The 18,680-nt window shown below is 38.8% G+C and overlaps 1 protein-coding gene across 16 annotated transcripts in view; it reads left to right on the forward strand.

Annotated features, from left to right (window-relative positions):
• Positions 1-18,680, forward strand: part of PAM (peptidylglycine alpha-amidating monooxygenase) — a 202,716-nt gene that overhangs the window by 69,067 nt on the left and 114,969 nt on the right. For all 16 annotated transcript variants that reach the window (XM_075541314.1, XM_075541315.1, XM_075541318.1 and 13 more), the window contains exons 4-6: positions 1,790-1,877; positions 13,275-13,360; positions 14,589-14,672. In XM_075541314.1, coding sequence (XP_075397429.1) covers positions 1,790-1,877; positions 13,275-13,360; positions 14,589-14,672 — 258 coding nt within the window. The remainder of the gene's footprint in view (positions 1-1,789; positions 1,878-13,274; positions 13,361-14,588; positions 14,673-18,680) is intronic.

The raw sequence follows: 18,680 nt of genomic DNA on the forward strand, positions 1-18,680 counted from the left end.
CAGAGAACTATCTTCACGTACAAAGCAGGATGCAGTCAGCCGGGATAATGCATGAGACCATTGACTGATATGAGGATTTTGGCAAAAACGAATGTAACAAGTTACATCATAAACCAAAATAAATTTAAGATAAAGACTTGGTATCCCCACTCCAAGGCTTTGCGATTTCCCCACTGGAAGGAAAGCTCTCCTAGGGATACTCTGGAAGGAAACAAGGACTTTCTTCATTTAACTTGAGGGCGAATGAGAAAAGATAAAGTCCATTTCCTCCATCTTTCTTTCCAGCTTATTTAGACTGCAACAGTAAGGTTTTCTATGATTTGTCAAACGGTTGTAACTTCCAATTGACTGTTTTCTTCCACAGCATCTTCTCTTACCTATGCTTCCTATATCCTTTGGCAATAGAGACAAAGCCTCAAGTTACAGCAAGTCCATTTTCTAGCCATCTTCTCTTTAGAAGTTCTAAAATCAATGTTATGAAAAGCCGAGACAATTTTTAGGCTTTACCTTTTTTTGGTTTCTTTTCCATATTGAGTGAAGAACGTTTTTATTTCCCATGAAAGTTGTTAAGAAGGCACAGAGTAGGTACCCTGTGTTTTCTTCGCAAACACATCTTGCAAGTCATGAGCTATGGTTTAATGTGACATATGTTAAAGTATGTAAACAGTCTGGTAGGCATTTTCACAATCTGTAGTGATTTATTAATTGTATCAGACAGAGCAAAGGGCCAGAAGAAGTTTTGCAGGCAGCTAAGATCGTTGTAGGCTATTTATCATTTTATGTGTAAAGATGACCCCTGACCTGCTGCTAAATGGCCGGCGAGGGTTATAATGAGGCTGCAAGGGAATGTGCCAAAGCCAAACCAGGAAAGGCAGTTCAAGAGTGATCATGGGTCATGATGTCATTTACATTTTCTCTTTATTTTACCTCTGAACTCTTTTTATAGTTTTTTATCTTCAACCACAATTATTAGAGAGTTAGGGGAAAATGTCACCCTGTATTATTAACAAGTGCATGATGTTCAACCAACAGAGTACTTTTAAGTGTTTTCTATTTTTGTCAAGATACAAAGGGGCTTCAAAAAATGTGTGTTCTTTTAAAAAAGTTTTATTGAGATACAATTTTTCCACAAACTTTGTTAAGCCTCCACATACATTTTCCACTTTTATTTCTCTCAGCAAGCCATTCCCTCGTGCACATTCCAGTAACTCCTCTTGTTATTTTAAGGCAGTAGTAAACTTGGTTGTGTACTGTTTTACTCGGGTTTTGACTGCTCGCTGTGGATCGTGTTCCTCTGTAATGGGGTGCAGTGTTTTCCAGTACTCTTTGGAACTCTAAAAGAGAATGGATGAGAATTCATGGCCTGGAGCTTTCATTTCATACGTACATAATGCTTTTTCACCACTTTAAATGGGGTCTTTCATTTTTAAAAGAAATGGATATGCAGTATGCAACTGTTAGCATATATACTGGTGTGTAAACTGAGTTTCTCAGCACATTTTAATGCAGTTTTTGTGTTAAAATTAGATGCCTTGGCGGATATTTGGGTCGAGTGTGTACAGTAATTATTATTGTCTTCTTTGGTTACATAACAACTCAGTGCCCTCTAAGTCCTTCCAGGGTAAGGAGCAAGATACTGAATACAATGGACCATTTTATCATGAGAACATTGAGAGAGCTTTGCTGTACAGATACCCTATTGTTTAAAGATGGGATCTCCTGTGATTGGTGTGCATTGTATATACTTGTGTAACTTGAATCCACATTCATCTATTGTTTTCTCTTACAGTTGACTTCAAACCTCGTGCCAGCATGGATACCGTCCATCACATGTTACTTTTTGGATGCAATATGCCTGCGTCCACTGGAAGTTACTGGTAAGGAGAAAGGGCTGGTGGTAGTAGTGCATCGGGGGTGCAAAAGATGTGTATCATAAGAATGACATGCGTCTGTGCAAGCATTAAGCGTGCAGAATGTTTCTTTTTTGAAACATGGCATCACATGGTTTGATTGGTTTTTTGTCACAGATTGCTACAGTATGCTATCGTCACAGTTGCTGTCAACGTGGACACTCTCTTAAACATACCATTTAAGTCTATCGTAGAAGATCATGTATGGAGGTAGAGATGGCTTACAAAGAAAGACTGAAAAGTGGATAACGGATATTTTTATGCTTTTTTTTTAAGTTCATGATTCCTCTCATAAGAGTATGATCACTCCAATTACGGAGCCTTTATTTCCCTAGACCCTCTGGGACACTGCTCCAGTTTATCTTAAGGCCCCGCACGTCAGGTGTTACTGTCCCCGGTTTACCGACAAGAAGTTTGAAGCTCAAAGAGATTTGTAACTTGCTCAACAGCGCACAGCTGGGGGATGGGAGACCAGGGTTGAGCCCTGGGTTGTCTGGTTCCAAATCTGAAGTTGTTTCTTACTGCACAACCTCTCCATTCCTCGCAGAACTGCTGAGATTTTAGAGTTTATTTGAATCAGGGTTGTGAGTTTAAGACCAGCTTTTGAAAACTCAGCAAACATCTATTAAATGTTTGTCATATCCCAGAGTTAGAACAGATGCTGTGGAAGGTCGGAGGGCTAGATAAGCTATGTCCGTTTACCCCCAAATGCAGACAACATCATTAGGGCTTGATATCTTTCCTTCCTTCCTTCCTTCCTTCCTTCCTTCCTTCCTTCCTTCCTTCCTTCCTTCCTTCCTTCCTTTCTTTGTCATTCTTGTCCTTTTAAAGATCAGCGAACTCCGAAAACAGCCTTGCATTCTCAGCGTCATGCGTGCTTCCCCCACCCGGACACACACACACCTAGAATTACAGTCATGTGTCCAACAGGCCAAATGCCTTCTGTGGTGCGTCTCACAAGACCTTGAAAAGGTCTTGCCCCCTTATCATCATGTAGACACATAGACCCTTCTTTGTGTATCCTAATATTCATTAGCCTGATTCCAGGCACGCAGCTGCTGCTTTCCAGTTCATTTTATAATAAACAATTGTAATATGTATCTGGAACTGTTAAAAGCACAGGGCAATTAGTGGAAATCTCCATGGACCAAGTACTATCAAAGCATTTGTTAATAGGTTTACGTTATTTGGTGAAAGGAATAAGTCACATAGGAATTCAACTCACATGACCAAGTTTATGTATAAAGAGAGCAAATCAACATTCCAGTTTTGGCTCACTAATCAATTTTTGTGAATAAAAGTCTGGATTGTACTAATTTTCTGTGACAGTTTGTTTTTATAATATTACTTGGAAACGTTTTTTTTAAATTTATTTTTATGCTTTAAAACCACTGCTTCTAAAATTAGCAATATTTATCTTTGGATTAGTATTATTAGCAAACAGCTAGAAAGAATGCAAGCTCTTAAAAGCAGGCTTAGCTTCTTCTTGATTAAAGGGAATATGTGGAGAAAATAAAACTTTTCTTAAATACTACTGTGGTTCCAATCGTTTTATAAAAGTCACATAAATCAAGACTTTTCTCATGTGAAGGGTATATAAAAACAAAACCGTTACTTTAGGGCTTTAAAAATACTTATTTATTTTCATTATGCTGTTGTAAATTTAAATCTAGAAAATATAGTAACCCAAACACTTCTAATTTACAGAAAAAGAATTTCAAAGAATATGTGAATAGAAGTGAAAATAGCAAGTTTGAGTAAAGTGATTGGTACTTTTATTGTTTTAATAAAGTTTGATGAAATTTTACCTTGAAAGGCAACAAGGTAGAATGAAAAGAGCCATTAATCCTAGTAGCTATATCTCCTCAGGTAAGTTACTCACTCCATCGGGGCCTGGCTTCATTTTAGTGATGGGTTTATACTACCTGACTTAGAAAGCCCCTTCTTCTGGAAAAGTCCACATTTCTCTGAATGTGGAGTGCACATAAATACTGAGTCTGGTTAGAGAGAAAATATTAAAAATGTTTGAGCTGGGTGATGCACGTGAAGCAGGCAGTGCACTGTGTTTTGCCCGTTTGTGGCTTCAAGAGTAGTTAGAATTCCTAATGTCATTCTAAATGCATTTTAAAATATCTGCCTTGCAGCCTATATTTCTACTTGCTCCATGTGTATGTTTGCTTATTTGATGTTACAGCCAAAGAACGAGGACAATAGTTGATGCTATTTATTATTCATGATCTTTTAACGAAGTCCAGATTGCTTTATTTGACATTTAAAAGTATGATCTTTTAAATATACAGTACAAATATATTTTTAATATATGTGCATTTTTTAAAAGAAACACTTAAAGTAACTCTGATTTCCCCACCAACCAGACTTTATCTTTTAAAAATACTTCTGAAATTAGCAATAATTACCTTTGGGTATATTTGGAAAAAAGCAGTATGTATTTGGCAAAATGCATACTTGCCTGGAATTAGAGCTCCTGGGGAACCTCACAGGCTGATTCTTTCTGTGGCTCTGCAAAAAAAACGGCCCCTATCCCCTAGCCTCATGCCTCGGAGGCTCAGCCTTGAAGACAGTCAGCAATATCCCCCCCCACCCCCCACAACTCTTTAGCTTCTTAATGTCCCACCTAGATTATAATACAAATAACAAGAATCTATCAGTGTCAAGCATCTGATATTATTGTTCTAAAATTTTTGATTCATGTAATTTATCACACTCATTTTATAGCTGCAAAGTGTATGCTTCCATTATGCCTAGATATGGATCGTTTTTAAGTTAAACACCTCATACATTTCCACCCATTTGGGGTTATGACACCTATAAGGTTGCTTCAGAATATCTTAGAGCTCCTCTCTGTTCTATGGAAATTGTTGAGAACACAAACTGCTTCAGTAACAGGAGAGAAAGGTAATTTAGTAATAGAAGGGAAACGTGGAGCTTGGCGACCCTCTCTTTTCAGTTTTGTCAGCTACGATCCCCCTGTAGCCGCTACCCCTCCCTCCCTCGGCTCACTTGAGCATTCTCTTTTCCTTGCCAGCAGTTGGCAAATAGGTATGTGTCTTTAATGTAGAAAGAAAATGTTTCCCCTGAAATTATGAAGGTATAACTCACCCTCTGTCGTCAGGCAGCACTTTTAATATGGGAGCAAAGAGCTCTTCTGACGGCGGTTGACTGTTGTGCTGCCCTCCTTGCTCTCTGTAATTGCCTCTTTCTCCTGTTCATTAAAATCTATTTACAGTTATATTAAGTTTACATGGAAATAGTAGACGCAGCATGAAGCAGTTTTCATTATGTAGTCATTTTAATTTTAAAGGGTTTTTTTTCTCTACACATATTCCAGTCTTCTGTGACTCATTTCAAATTAGCAGCGCACACTGGTAATGTGTCTAGTTAATTATATGCATGTGCATTTAAATTGCATACATTGATGTGAACCTTTTAATATAGTGTGGGGTGGTCCCTTTATAGTTAGAGTGAATCTGATGCTCAATTCCAAATTAGCATACCTCTCAAGGATGCAAATAAGGACCAGATGATGGAAAAGCAGCAGTTCCACTGACCCATCTAAAGAAGACCATATTTGTTAGATGTAATACATCTCTTTTCACCAGGCATTTAAGGGATGAGACAATTAACTGCATCTGGGGACCAGGGGAAAGTAATAGCACCGAGATTTGAGCAAGCAGTGCGGTAGCATTGTTTGTCGGAGTCTATTTATGTTAGCCAGCTTAATTCTAAACGTGACAGTTCTATGTTACCCAGATTTGTAGACTCAATATTAGTCATAAATGAGGAGATGCCATTGTGAGTTGTTAAGGGTCAGTAAGGAAATGGAGAAGCTGAAACCGGGCATGTGAGAATCACTTACCGCTCTCCACAGAAGTTTGAGAAACTTTAGGAGCTTCTCAGAAATTAAAATAGGGCTTTTTCATCCTCTATGCATATATGTCTGTACTCTAGACTTACTATAAGAAACCGTTATTGAAAATACTGATTAGTTAAATACTGAGAGTTTCAGACTTTTGAAATCCTAGTTTATTCATCGTGCCTGTTCTGGAGTTTGGAGTAAATCTGTAGTCTCTCCTGTCTTTCCCTTCTCTCTTCCATCTACTCTCCCATTCCTTGGAGATGTTTCCGATGCGTTTTCTTTTCTGATTGGCAGAGACCCTAATGTAACCTATGATTGTGTGTTCAACATGATCGGTTAATTAAAGCAAGTGGGTGTCTTATTTCTCCAGCGTTGTACTTGGGAGCATATTATCTATGCAGAGCTAAAATTGTGATTTTTAGTCTTAGTAATTAATTTTAGACAAGAAGGACCAACTAATCTAATCATTGCAAATCCAGGATGGCTTCCACAGGTTGTCTGATCTATTTTGAGGAGAAGAATCACAGCTGGTTAAATGAGGCTGTTTCCAGCTGTTCTAACTTAGGATCATTCTCAAGCTAAAGTAACAGTGCTCTCCCATCCCATTCAACTGCTTCTATTTATTAACCACCTGCTGTGTCTTTTTTATATGCCACTATCTCCACGGGGGTGCAGATGCTGATGGGGGGAAAGGGAAACATAGCTAACACATATAAACACCAGTCAGGCTTCCTCCATATCTCTTTGTGGAATAGAACGTCATGGATTTGGATGTTGTGATGATACCTCATTGTACACAAGCGGTCTGAGGATTACATTTGAATTTTGCTTCTAAGTTAAATGGGTACCTTATGTACAATGTAATATCATACGCAATAACAGTTAGTCAAGTGTTTGTTGTTGTAACTAGTAGATAGTGTACCTTTCTATGCATAAGAAACATTAAAGAAAAAAATGAAACATTAAAGAAACACAGGTACACTAAAACCTCTCTTATGTAATGATATTGTAATGATAAAAATTAATTGGATGCATATCACAAAGTAGCACTGATTTGTTAGCATAAACAATTGTATATGCCTCAAAATTTTCATAGATTGTCCTTGAGTTGAAGCATTAAAATATAACTGGGTAATTGAGTACAATCGCTAAATTAACTCATTAATGTCTGCATGGTCTATTAGAGCTTAAATTCCAAGCATCCTTTTTGCAGAAAGTTATATATGACCATTCAAATCCAAACTCCATTTGCAGAGTCCCCATGTAAATTATGTGTCCATTGAAACCCTCCTGATATTAACCAAGAACGTAGATTGGAAAGTAAATTAACTCTACCTCTCTCCAGCCACCCCAGGGAAGAGCAGTGTCCCTGTCTTTGCCCTTGCTGGACAGTACTGGAGGTCAAATAGTCACCAGTCACATGCTCTTTCAGCCTTAACCCTGATTGCCTTGATTGGATGGCCCTGAACCAATCATGTAAGTTCTTCTATCTAATGTAATGGAAGTGTCCCGAACATGGTGCTTCTGCAGTTCCCACCATTACTGTGAGGCACTGATAATACCACCAGTCATGAATTTGTGAGTTTCCTTTGTCCCATACCTAAGGATTTTGAAGCCGGGGATCTCCTTAAACTATATTTGAGATTGGGGTCTCTTTTATACCTTAAAACAAAAACTGACCTAATTTCTATTTCCTTGTAAAATTATAACAGTCATGATGTTCTGTACAAGGGCAGTGTAGTAGATCGGTTCATACACCAGTAGCCGAGACCTGGTCATTATGGCTTTGCATCACCAAGAATCATGTTGCTTGGCAAATTTTTAGATGGCGTGGATTAGAAGAGTTCCTTAGGCAGCTGCTCAATTCTAGTAGACCTGTGTCAACTTTAATAAAAGAAACTGTCACATATCACACTATCTTGACAGTTTCCACAGAAACAAACATATAATGTTGAACACTATTCTATACTTAAGTCTCATAGTTAAGTTAAACAGTAGTAATATGGCATCGAGTTTAGCAAAGAGCCAGAATGCTGAAATCAGAAAGTCTTGGGTTCAAATCGCAGCTCCAATAACACTGATCAAATGACTTGTATTGGTCTCTTTCCTTATCTGTAAAACAGCCATGTTAAGATTCTCCGATTAGGCTTTCATGAAGATTAAATAAAACGATGTTAGTAATGTATTTGTGTAGTTCCTGAGACCTAGAAGTAAATAATATTATTAATCAATGAAATTATATAAGGAATGTAGTCGTGATGGTACCTGATAGACAGGAGTAAATAATGCTCCTCATTTTTATCAGTGATACCTGGTGGCACAGTAGGTTAAGCATTAGTCCTCCAGCCTCTCCATCAGAGCAAAATGAGACCATCTTTTTTCTGTAAATATTTGCAGCCTTGGAAATCTCATGGGGCAATTCTACTCAATCCTATTAGGTCATTTTGAGTTGAAATCAACTCAGGGACAGTGGGCTTGGTTGGAGCAGTTCCACTCATTCCGATTAGGTCACTGTGTGTTGAAATCAACTCAGGGACAGTGGGTTTGGTTTGGGGCGTCATCCTTATCTTTTACTAAAGTACTTTTTAACCAAGTATTTGTGGCCAAGAGATGTTATGTACTGGTAATTTGGTATAGACAAAACAGAAACACCCTCTTCTCTGAAGCAGTAAACTTTTTGCTATTGAATTTCATTTGAATAGAGGAACACTGTGGCACTGTGGCTCAGGCTGGTGCTTTTTAACCACTGCTTTTACTCAGCTTGCCCATTAAGTAGCCTTCTAATTACTATGTTAACACCGGCCCATTGCATTGAAATTCACGGAGGATTGTCTGAATTGGGGAAATGTTCCCTGTGTTTATAGAGCAGTTAATGGGATTTGACTACCTGACCATTACTGAAGGAAGTTGTGAAAGGTAAAGACATTCCACGCATGCCATGGATTTTAGGTTGTGTTTCTTCAAGAAACTTGCAGACTTTAGATGAATTTTCCTGACTGGTTCTGTTGGACAATTAATACATTAAAATGGAAATGTAAGACTATCACAGTGTGAGGGTATGGCCATGTTTGTGTTTTGTTTCATTTGTTTTTATAGCCAAAAGAAGAAATGAGTTAATGGTTTTGGTCTTCTCTGTGCAACCACGGATTTTAAGCAGACTTCAACAGTTCAACCAGGGAGCACTTGAACAGCTATCATGCTTTATTTGGATAATTCAAAATGACAGGCTAGCACTTTTCAGTACTTGGCCAGTCAGAAAACATGTATGCCATCCAAGTGGTTTCCCTGTGGATTAGAGGGGAAGGGGTTCTATAACAAGGGCTCAAGAAACCAGAATAATTTTGTTTTCAAATGTCAATTCTCAGCGCTTTCACTACAAATATGAAACACACACAGTAGTAGCTCTGTGAACCTTTTCACAATTTAGTTGGCTTATTCTGAAGGAGCCTTTCAGAGGACCTTTTAGAATTATAGGAATAAGACACCCAGTTGATGAAGTCTGAAATTACAATAGCGACCGATCAAGAGTTAACATTGCTTTCTAGCCTGAAGATTTCTTATTGATAAGATTAGTGAAAATCTCTTTTTCTATGAAACCCTCTTTGGAGAGGTAGAATATAGTACAATCTTTGCCATGTTGGTTGTTTTATATGGAGAAAGTGTAATGAAATTCTCATTAATTTGGGAAAAGGAAATGTGGAACAAAGAGGTGCCATGATTTCATTCAAATATATTTGGCCACTCAGCAGTATTGTCAATTACAGAAACCAGTCCTCTTGTTTTTCCTCTTCACAAAGGCCTCGCATTAGGTCTAGTATTACTTTCATTGACCTAATTTCCTCATCCTTTTCTCAGTCTTGAGTTCAGTAGTGTGTTTGGCCCGGTTGACAAGAGAAACAAATTCAGAGACACTCATATATATGTAAAAGAGAACTTTATATCAAAGAGCAATTGTATATAAAGAAAATATCCCAGTTCAGTCCAGATCAAGTCCTTAAGTCCAATATTATCCAATAAGACTGATACTAGTACATAAATCCCTATTAGGACTCACACAATCATATGCCATGTTGCAGAATGCAGGAAGATCACAGGCCGGTGGTGGTAAGGCCTTGTGAATCCACTGGTGGTGGAAGCATCTCAGCTGTGCTGCAGGTGTTCCTGTGGCTCCTCCAGCTCTCCACGTGTGGCTGTTCAGCAGGAAAGTGAAGCAGAGCAAGAGAGGAAGTTCCCAGAATCCTCCTCATGAGAAGGTCACACCCAGGAGGAGGCATCATCAGGCAGTGATCTGATTGACAGGCTACATTCCACCCCTTCACTCTTAATGCCTTCAAGGTGACATGAAAACATAAAAGGACCACAAATAGTTAAAAAAACAAAAACCTAAACACAGGTTTTTAAAAATCAAGTCAAAACTTTGGAAGGTTTTATTTTACCAAACCTTAGAAGAAAATAATGCATAAAATCATTGTCATTCCTTTGTGAATACTTGAGATGAACAACTTATCTAGAATCTGATTTTTAAATTGTAGCCACCAATTGCATACTATCAAGTATGATAGTAGTCATCAATGCTTATCTTTATTTAAAATCCACCTGGGGGAGGAGCCCTAATGGGGTAGTGCTTATGCCTGGGGCTTCTCACCAGTAACTAGGAGCTCAGGAGAAAGAAGGGACTTACTACTCCCTTACGGAGTTACAGTCTTGGACACTCGGAGACAGTTCTGCCTGGCCTACAGGGTCACTGTGAGTCAGCATCTACTCCATCTCAGTAAGTTTGGTTTGTGGACGTGAGTTGTTGGATGTTCACTAAATGCTGGACAAGTTTACAGGTGCTGGGAGTACACAGAGGACCCCTTGTTGTGCAGTGGTTACACTTTGGACGGCACTCTGCAAGATCCATCATTCAAACCATCCATCAGTGGCTCCAAGGGACAAGGATGGGGCTTTCTACTCCTGTAACAGTTGCAGTATCATAACCTTAAGTTCCTGACCCTGCCCTGTAGGGTCACAATGGGTTGGCATCAGTGGCATTGAGTTTGGTTTTGAGTTTGGGAATACACGGAGAAGACCATGGCCCCAAACCTCAAAAGTAATCACAGTCTGGTTGGCGAGGTCAATCGGTAAGCAGATTCATGGAATGAGCGCTATAATTAACAAATGGAACTTGGAAGGGAAGATTGGAGAAAGCTTCCCTGAGGAGGAAAACTTGAGCTGAATCTTGAAGCAAAGAGTACACAGTTTTGAGCCAGTAAGATGGAAGAGTGGAACTCCAGATAGGTTAACAGTGCAGAAGAGAGATTAGAAAATTCCAGTGAGTTGGCATGACGGAAAGAGAGGTTTGTTTCTGAAGCTATAACAAGATCCCATACCATGAAAGGCCTACATGTTATGCTGAAATATTTGGATTTTATTTTGTGTTGTTTTGAGGAAACCATTGAAAGATTTTGATCCAGAGAATGACATAATCAAATGTGTGTGTGGCTTAGAAAAGTATTCTAAACTTACCATTTTCTCTATCATATTTCATCAGCTTTCTGGTCATACGTGAAATCAACTTCCCTATCAGAGAAAATGGTTATCTTGTTTAACCTAAGTCTGTCGTTGCACTGATGTTAGATAGTTCTAGCCTTGGTTGAATGCTATGAGAATGGCCACCCACCCAGATACTTAAACTTTTAGGAGCTCACAGTAGTGAAACACAAAACTCACTGCATCTGACAATCTCATTTCTTCAGACATATATATTACTGTTACAGCATGAGGCCAAATAAGAAAATTTTGTTTGGGGCAGCGGCCAACACTGTCAGCCTTTTAGCACACTTGGCACAAGGCCGTGGCAGACATTTGTTCCCATGCACAATCCTCACATGGTAATGATCCTTCATCCTGAGCGCATGAACCATAAGAAACCACTGGTTGATGTGTTTTACATTACACATTACACAGTTTCTTTCCACTGGCAGATTTAGCGAAGCAAGAACATTTGCTGAGCATAACCTAGTCAGGACCTCCAGTTGCCAATCCTCATGGTTTGATTCAGAAAGGAATGCCATTGTCTCGTCTTACTGCCAACAAATGGGCTCCAAGCAGGGCGCTTGATAGGAGACCTGCCTCAGAGAATCAAGGTCCTTCTTACTGGTGTTTTCATTTCTGCAGCCTGAGGGCTCACCAGATTGCTAAGCCTCCGTTTCCAGCCTGTTTTGAAAGCCTCAAATCGGCCTCCACCTTCCTTTCCAGCTCTTGGCAGTGCATATTTTTCCTGTGCAGCCAACCTCCTCTCCAAGAAACCGTGCTTGTCTTTGTCGTGTTCTTACCCTTGTCCTTAATCATCTTCAAACCTGTCAGATCTTTCTGCATACTTTTGATTGTGCTTTTGCTTGATCATAATTTTCCAAACCACAAATAGCTAAAAGCAACTTAATATTTTGCCTCACAGTGAACAAATCCAATGTTTGTAACAGAGCAAACTAAGGCTGCAGAATAAAATGGAAAAATTGGTTTGGAGTCAGAAAAATTGACATTTATTGAGTTGGGTTTACCAAATATGCCAGTTACTGAATTGAGTTCCTTAAAGATAGCACAACAGCTCTGCTAGCGGGTTTTCCATACATGGATTAGACTTTTGAGAGCTTATTGTACATATCCACATCTATTAAAGGCAGTTCTGGGACTCAACTCTAGGAAAATCTGTCTGCTTGTGTGCTTTCACCAGAAAACACGATCTCTCAACCATGAATCATTAGATAACGTCAGTGGGTTTTTTAAATAATGCATCTCCATGACGTAGTGTTTTGAGATTTATAAAATGCTTTCATTACATCCCATTTGATCTTTATAGTAACACTGTGAGGTACGTATACTTCTCCCTGTTTTGCACGAGAGAAAGCCGAGACTTAGTAAGACCAAGTGACTGGCACAATATGAAACCAATTATAAGTGGCCAAGCCAGTCTTCTAAAACTTAAGCAAGGTCACCTAGAATATCTTGCTGCCCTTTAGAGATACACTGCATTGTTCACGCTACTGAGAGTATGCACTATGCTTATTTTCTGCTGTAGCTACACCTTTGTTAAACAGTAATACTGATTCTGAAAAAGGAAAATGTTCACATCTCTTCCAATATACTCCCAAAGTTCCACTATATTCGCTCCAGATCACACAGAATCTTTATGTAATGTTTATTTTCTATTGGCTTAGGCATCTATGAAAGGAAAAACTGTCTGTCTACCTCATAGTATTCTTTATATCTGGCATTAAAGGAATAAATAAAATGGGGGAAATGGCCTCTCTATCTATTTGCTTTTTAACTAGAAATGTTTCTTTAGGATCTTATAACTGGATAGAAATATAATGGTGATATATTGATGCATAGTACTTTAGTTGACTTTCAGATATATCCCTTACTCTAATGTGGACTGACATACATTTTACTACTTCAATATTTATTTATATATTTTTTCTTCACCCACCCCCTACCTTTTCTAGGTTTTGTGATGAAGGAACCTGCACAGATAAAGCCAATATTCTTTATGCCTGGGCAAGAAATGCTCCTCCCACAAGACTCCCCAAAGGTACAGCAGGGGCCTATGAGATAGTCTTATTAAGCCACTAGTTTCTGTTTCTAAACTGCTTTTTACTGTACCCCTTCCAACAATTGTTAGCAATGTCCCTTGTTGCAGTCTCACCCTAAAAGTACTGGAATTACATGCTTTGTATTGAAAAGGTTTCATTTAGGCAGTTAGCTCTTTTTTTCTGCTTCTCTTTGGTAAGTAGTTTGCCCATACAACATTTTAGATTAAAAAAAAAAAAGCATGCCACTTTTGGCCTAAGGCACACTGGTTCTTGAAAACTGGAGCAATTTATGAGCCAAGGGAGCTCAGAATTAAATAATTGCTGTTTCAGCAAACAGATTTTTTTATAGCCCTGGAACATAGGTATTAATGTGACGCCAAAACTCTGTTGGTTTTCTGACTGCGCCTTTAAACTGTTCATAGCTTCCAGCACATAAGGGAGCTGCCAAACGCTCTTTTAGAACCTGAATGCTTCGGAATATGAAAGGGATTGTACCTCACAGTTCCCCATGGCACATGTCTCTGATGTGGCTGAGGTTGTGATATGTACAGGGTATGTTCTCTTGCCCTCCGCACTCACTCATGCCAGCGTCTCTAACTACTGACTCTTTGCCTTGCTTCAAATGAGCCTCGGGATTCTCTGCCACTAAACATATTTGGAAACTAGTAGGTGTAGCAGTCATAGATTTGTTAGAATTTTAAAGATCTTTTAGTAGAAGAGATAGTAAAAAATATTTCCCCTGCCTATAAATATGGTCTCTGTCAATTTTTCCCGAGTTTACTAGCAAACTCGAATAATATGACTGTCAGGGACCTGAGATTATGTAAGCCTCTGGATGTACTGCACTCTATAATCTAACTGGTCTCTTTAATGAGATATTTGCCGATACTTATTTTCTTATGGGAGGAAAGTAATTCTGAGGATATGAAGCCATATATTTTCTATAATGCATTAGGAAATATAAAACAATGTGAATGTAAAAACCAAACGAGACAATGGTATTTTCTGTCTACTTGTTTCATCACTGAGGATAGATTTTAAAATTTCAGGGAATGACTAGTGAATTACGGTTTTCATATCACATAATTCCATATGTTATATGCTGTTTTCTTCCCTCTTGAAACTTAGAGTTCAACCGGGAATTAGATCCACTTTCCATTTTCATATATAAATTTTAAAGTTTTTATCATTGAAATATAAATATATGTTCTTTTCCAACTCTTGTAGGTGTTGGATTCAGAGTTGGAGGAGATACTGGAAGTAAATATTTTGTCCTGCAGGTGCACTATGGGGATATCAGTGCTTTCAGAGGTAAGTTTTGAAAAGTTGGAACTAAGCACCATGTTTATTACTATATTTTAAATATAAATATGAACTATTAGTACATTATTTTATATCTATATATATGAGCTATTATTGTAGAACTAGGAAGTTCTGAGAAAGTGCATTTGCTTCCTTAATTTGGGACTATTAAAGGAATTCTGTTCATTTTGAAAATTGTATTCTCTCATGCATGTATTCATCTTTTTATACCTTATGCTTGTATTCAGGGTTCTTTTGTCCTTTCTACTGTCCTTTAGGAATTCTTCTACATAGCAAACTCTGAAAGCATGGGAAGTTAGTGGATGTAATTACTATGAGCAAAACTTGAAAGATGCAACAGGATCTGTGATACCAGGAGAGCTTTCAAATACAGGGATTCATGGCATTGCTTCATTAGGAACCCAAACCTTTACTCCATGGCTTCAGCTACTGTGTACTGTGCTAATACACAGACCCCCAACCGCCCATAAAACAAACACAAAGCTGTTGCCCTTAAGTTATTTCTGACTCATGTACAACTGTGCACCACAGGGTTTTAATTCCAGTTTCTCAGGGTGAATTTGAACCTCCGCCTTCTTGTTAGTGGTCAAGCCCATTGACCATTGTTGCTATCCTCAAACTCACTTCTGAGCAGACTGAAATGCTTCTCTAGACACCTGTTGCTCTACCCCTGTTTGCATGGCACTTCATTAGAAATCCTCCTATAGACTCTTTAACGTGACGGAGGGGCCCTGTTCCCAAGGCAACTGAGACCAGTGCATGTTATTCCTTCTGCTGTATTTTGTTAAACTCTAACTGCATTCCCAGTGGACAACCATGTATCCATAGGAATGTACGTTTTACGCAGTTTACTTTTTGGCTTGTCTACTATGTCTTGCTGGTTTACATATATTCCCTTGAACTCTCTATTTTAATATTGTGTTTCAACTAACTAACCAGACATAGTTCCCTCCAAAACACATTAGATTTCTTTCTAAAGCTAAGTCTGAAAGTGAGTGTCCATTTTTGCCCATGAAATGTCTTCAGGGGACTGGACTGCACAGCCTCATGTGGGGAGGGCTCATTGGTTCTTGGCATACAGACTGGGGCAATTAATGCTGTCGCCCTCTGGAGAATGGTGTTGGAAAAAAATAATTTGATATCATTGGAGAATTATAGTTAGCAACAGAGTCAGTTGATTATCAATTAAACAAGCTACTATCTAATGGCTCATGCATCTAATTTCCAAATAAAACATGTTTCTTAATTAAAATGTGTTTTGAGTTATAAACAAAAAGCTTTAATTTTGGGAATGAATTCTAATCTTAAATTGACTGTGTACAGTGCTGAGCCAATAACCAGTTGAAAGCAAAGGAATAAATACTGTTTGTTCTTGAACAAAGGCAGAATTATCTACTATAAGTGTTTACCATGTTGGCATTGAGAGAACAGGCATATTCTAAGACTTCTACCTTCCTAAGCATTGGTTAGTTCTTAATATTATTCAGAAAGGCAAGAAAACATGCTTCCCTGATGCCTACTACTAAAGTTGGCATCGTGTACGTCCTTCTGGAAAGCCCCGGGCTTCTCTGTTCAGTCTGAGAGACACTGCGCTGATGCCCCAGGGAAATGGCATCAAGGCATGTTTTCATCATGATGATGATGTAGCTGCTCATCCCTTGAGAATAGCAAGGACTCTTCTGAGAATTCTGTGGGAAACTTTGGCCTCTCTTGTCCATTCAAACATCTTTTGATTTCCAAATTCAAATAAGGTGTAGAGGAACATTGTTTGAGTCCCCCGAAGATGCCAAAGCAGTGAATTGGACATGGTGTAAATCTTTGAGGAAAGGTTAAAAATAACACCGGCTCTCGAGGCAGTTTCAACTCACAGCGATGCTGTAGGAGAGAGTAGAACTGCCCATGTGGGCGTCTAAGACTGTCAATCTACCGGAGGAGAAAGCCTCATTTTCCTTCCATTCAACAGCTAGTGGTTTCCAGCTGCTGACCTTGTGCTTAGCAGCCAACACATAACCTACTGCGCCACCAACTCTTCGGAGAGTTGAGAGATGGAAATACCTCCTGCGGAGGTGTGTAGACCTAGATGGAGGATATGTTGAGAAACAATAGTTTCCGTTCCAACGATGTTGTGGGAGTACTTTCTAACTTAACTGTGAGCATCCTTGTATAAACACACACTCATGCATTCACATATATCCGCAGACTGGCTTCAGAATTTTTAAAACTCATATTCTACATATGAAGCAAACATTTTGCCTTCATTTATGTTTATTCTAGTGGTAATAAGCAGTGATATTTTAATATGTAAATAGTCATTCTTTATGGAAAGAGGTAGATGAAAAACTACTATTCTTTTTCATTTTTTTACTTATTCAAAGACCAAACCAAGCTCACTGCCATCAAATCGGTTCCAACTCAGAGCAACCCTATAGGACAGAGTAGAACTGGCCCTGTGGGTTTCCGTGACTGGGCATCTCTACAGGAGTAGAAAGTCTCATATTTCCCCACCGAGTCGCTGGGGATTCAAATTGCTGGTCTTGTGGCTGGCAGCCCAGTGGGTAACTCACTGCACCACCTGGGCTCCTGGCTTAATTTTAAAATGGTGTGTATGACACAGAAAGATCACAAATGGTATAATTCATAGAATGCATCCAATTGAATGAGAACATATAAAGAAAGAAAGTATAAATGTAAACAAAAATGTTCCCAGCGTGATTTCATTGAGCACACAAAGCACCTCCAATGCCACCAAGTCCATTCTGCCTCACGTCACCACACGTCATTTCCAAAGCTGCGGCCTCTTTACAGGACAGGCCTGAGCTCTCGCGCGCTAAGAGACTAGTGGGTTTCAACTGCCAGACCTTGCATGTAGCGGTCCGACCTTTACCTGGCTGCATGGCCCAGGCTCCTTCAGTGTAAATTAGACACCATCAGATCCCTTAAGCTATATATGATTGTGGGTAGTAAGCAAATGCGTGGGAAAATCTCAAACTTTCCTGAAACAGAGATGGTATTTTACTTTTTTTAAGCTGAGCTGGGTGGAAATTGAATCATAAGATTCAATTCTGCCAGAGTTTTAGTTAATTTGGTATAGTTTAGGATGATTTATAAATTGTTACAATTTCTTGGAAAGCAGTTTGACTGTATTATATCTACATAAAAATCTATTTCCAATCCTGAAAAAATTAGAATGAAAGTGTGGTCCAAGTACACACCATGTGCCCTTCACCAGTAACTGTTCATATAAACAACTGAAAAGATAATTCCTGTCCCTTAATAGGAGGTTGGCTAAAGAAAAGATCTAACAAAAAGCAGCATATCATAAAAACGGGTTGTATATTCATATGGGCCATAAGAAACAAGATGAAGAGCTGATGTTCATGAAAGATGCTATTGTGTGATCTTACCCCCTAAACTGTAATTATATTCTTAAATTCCACAAGTGAAAGGACCATGTTAACTCCTCTACACCCATCTGTTAGTTTACTATATCCTTACTCAGACACTTAGGACAAGAAAGAGTTCATATAAGTCTCAATATGCCGATTTCCCATGAGGAATAACTTGCCCTTAATAAAATGCTATGTTGTGATTACAAACTTATCTTGATTTTCAACTAGAAATGAAAATCATTATATCATTATATCTTTTAAAATTATTAAATCTGCATTATGTGTTTATGTACATACATATAAAATCAGATTACTGCTTTTAGTACTAGTATCAACGAAGATCACCTACATACTTTTGACATGTTATCAGAAGAGACCGGTCCCTGGAGGAGGACATTGTGTCTGGTACAGTAGAGGGACAGCGTGGAAGGGAAGTGCCTCAAGGAGATGGCTTATCACTGTGGTTACCACAATGAGAACCATTGGAAGAATGGTGTGGGATTGAGCAGGGTTTCCTTCTGTGGTGAATGGGTGGCTCCAGGTTGGAACCCACTCATGGACGCCTTACAGCAACAGCATCATCAAAAAGGTTGGAACATGATGAAGT

The sequence above is a fragment of the Tenrec ecaudatus genome, chromosome 2, assembly GCF_050624435.1.
Source record: "Tenrec ecaudatus isolate mTenEca1 chromosome 2, mTenEca1.hap1, whole genome shotgun sequence".
NCBI classification, from domain to species: Eukaryota; Metazoa; Chordata; class Mammalia; order Afrosoricida; family Tenrecidae; genus Tenrec; species Tenrec ecaudatus.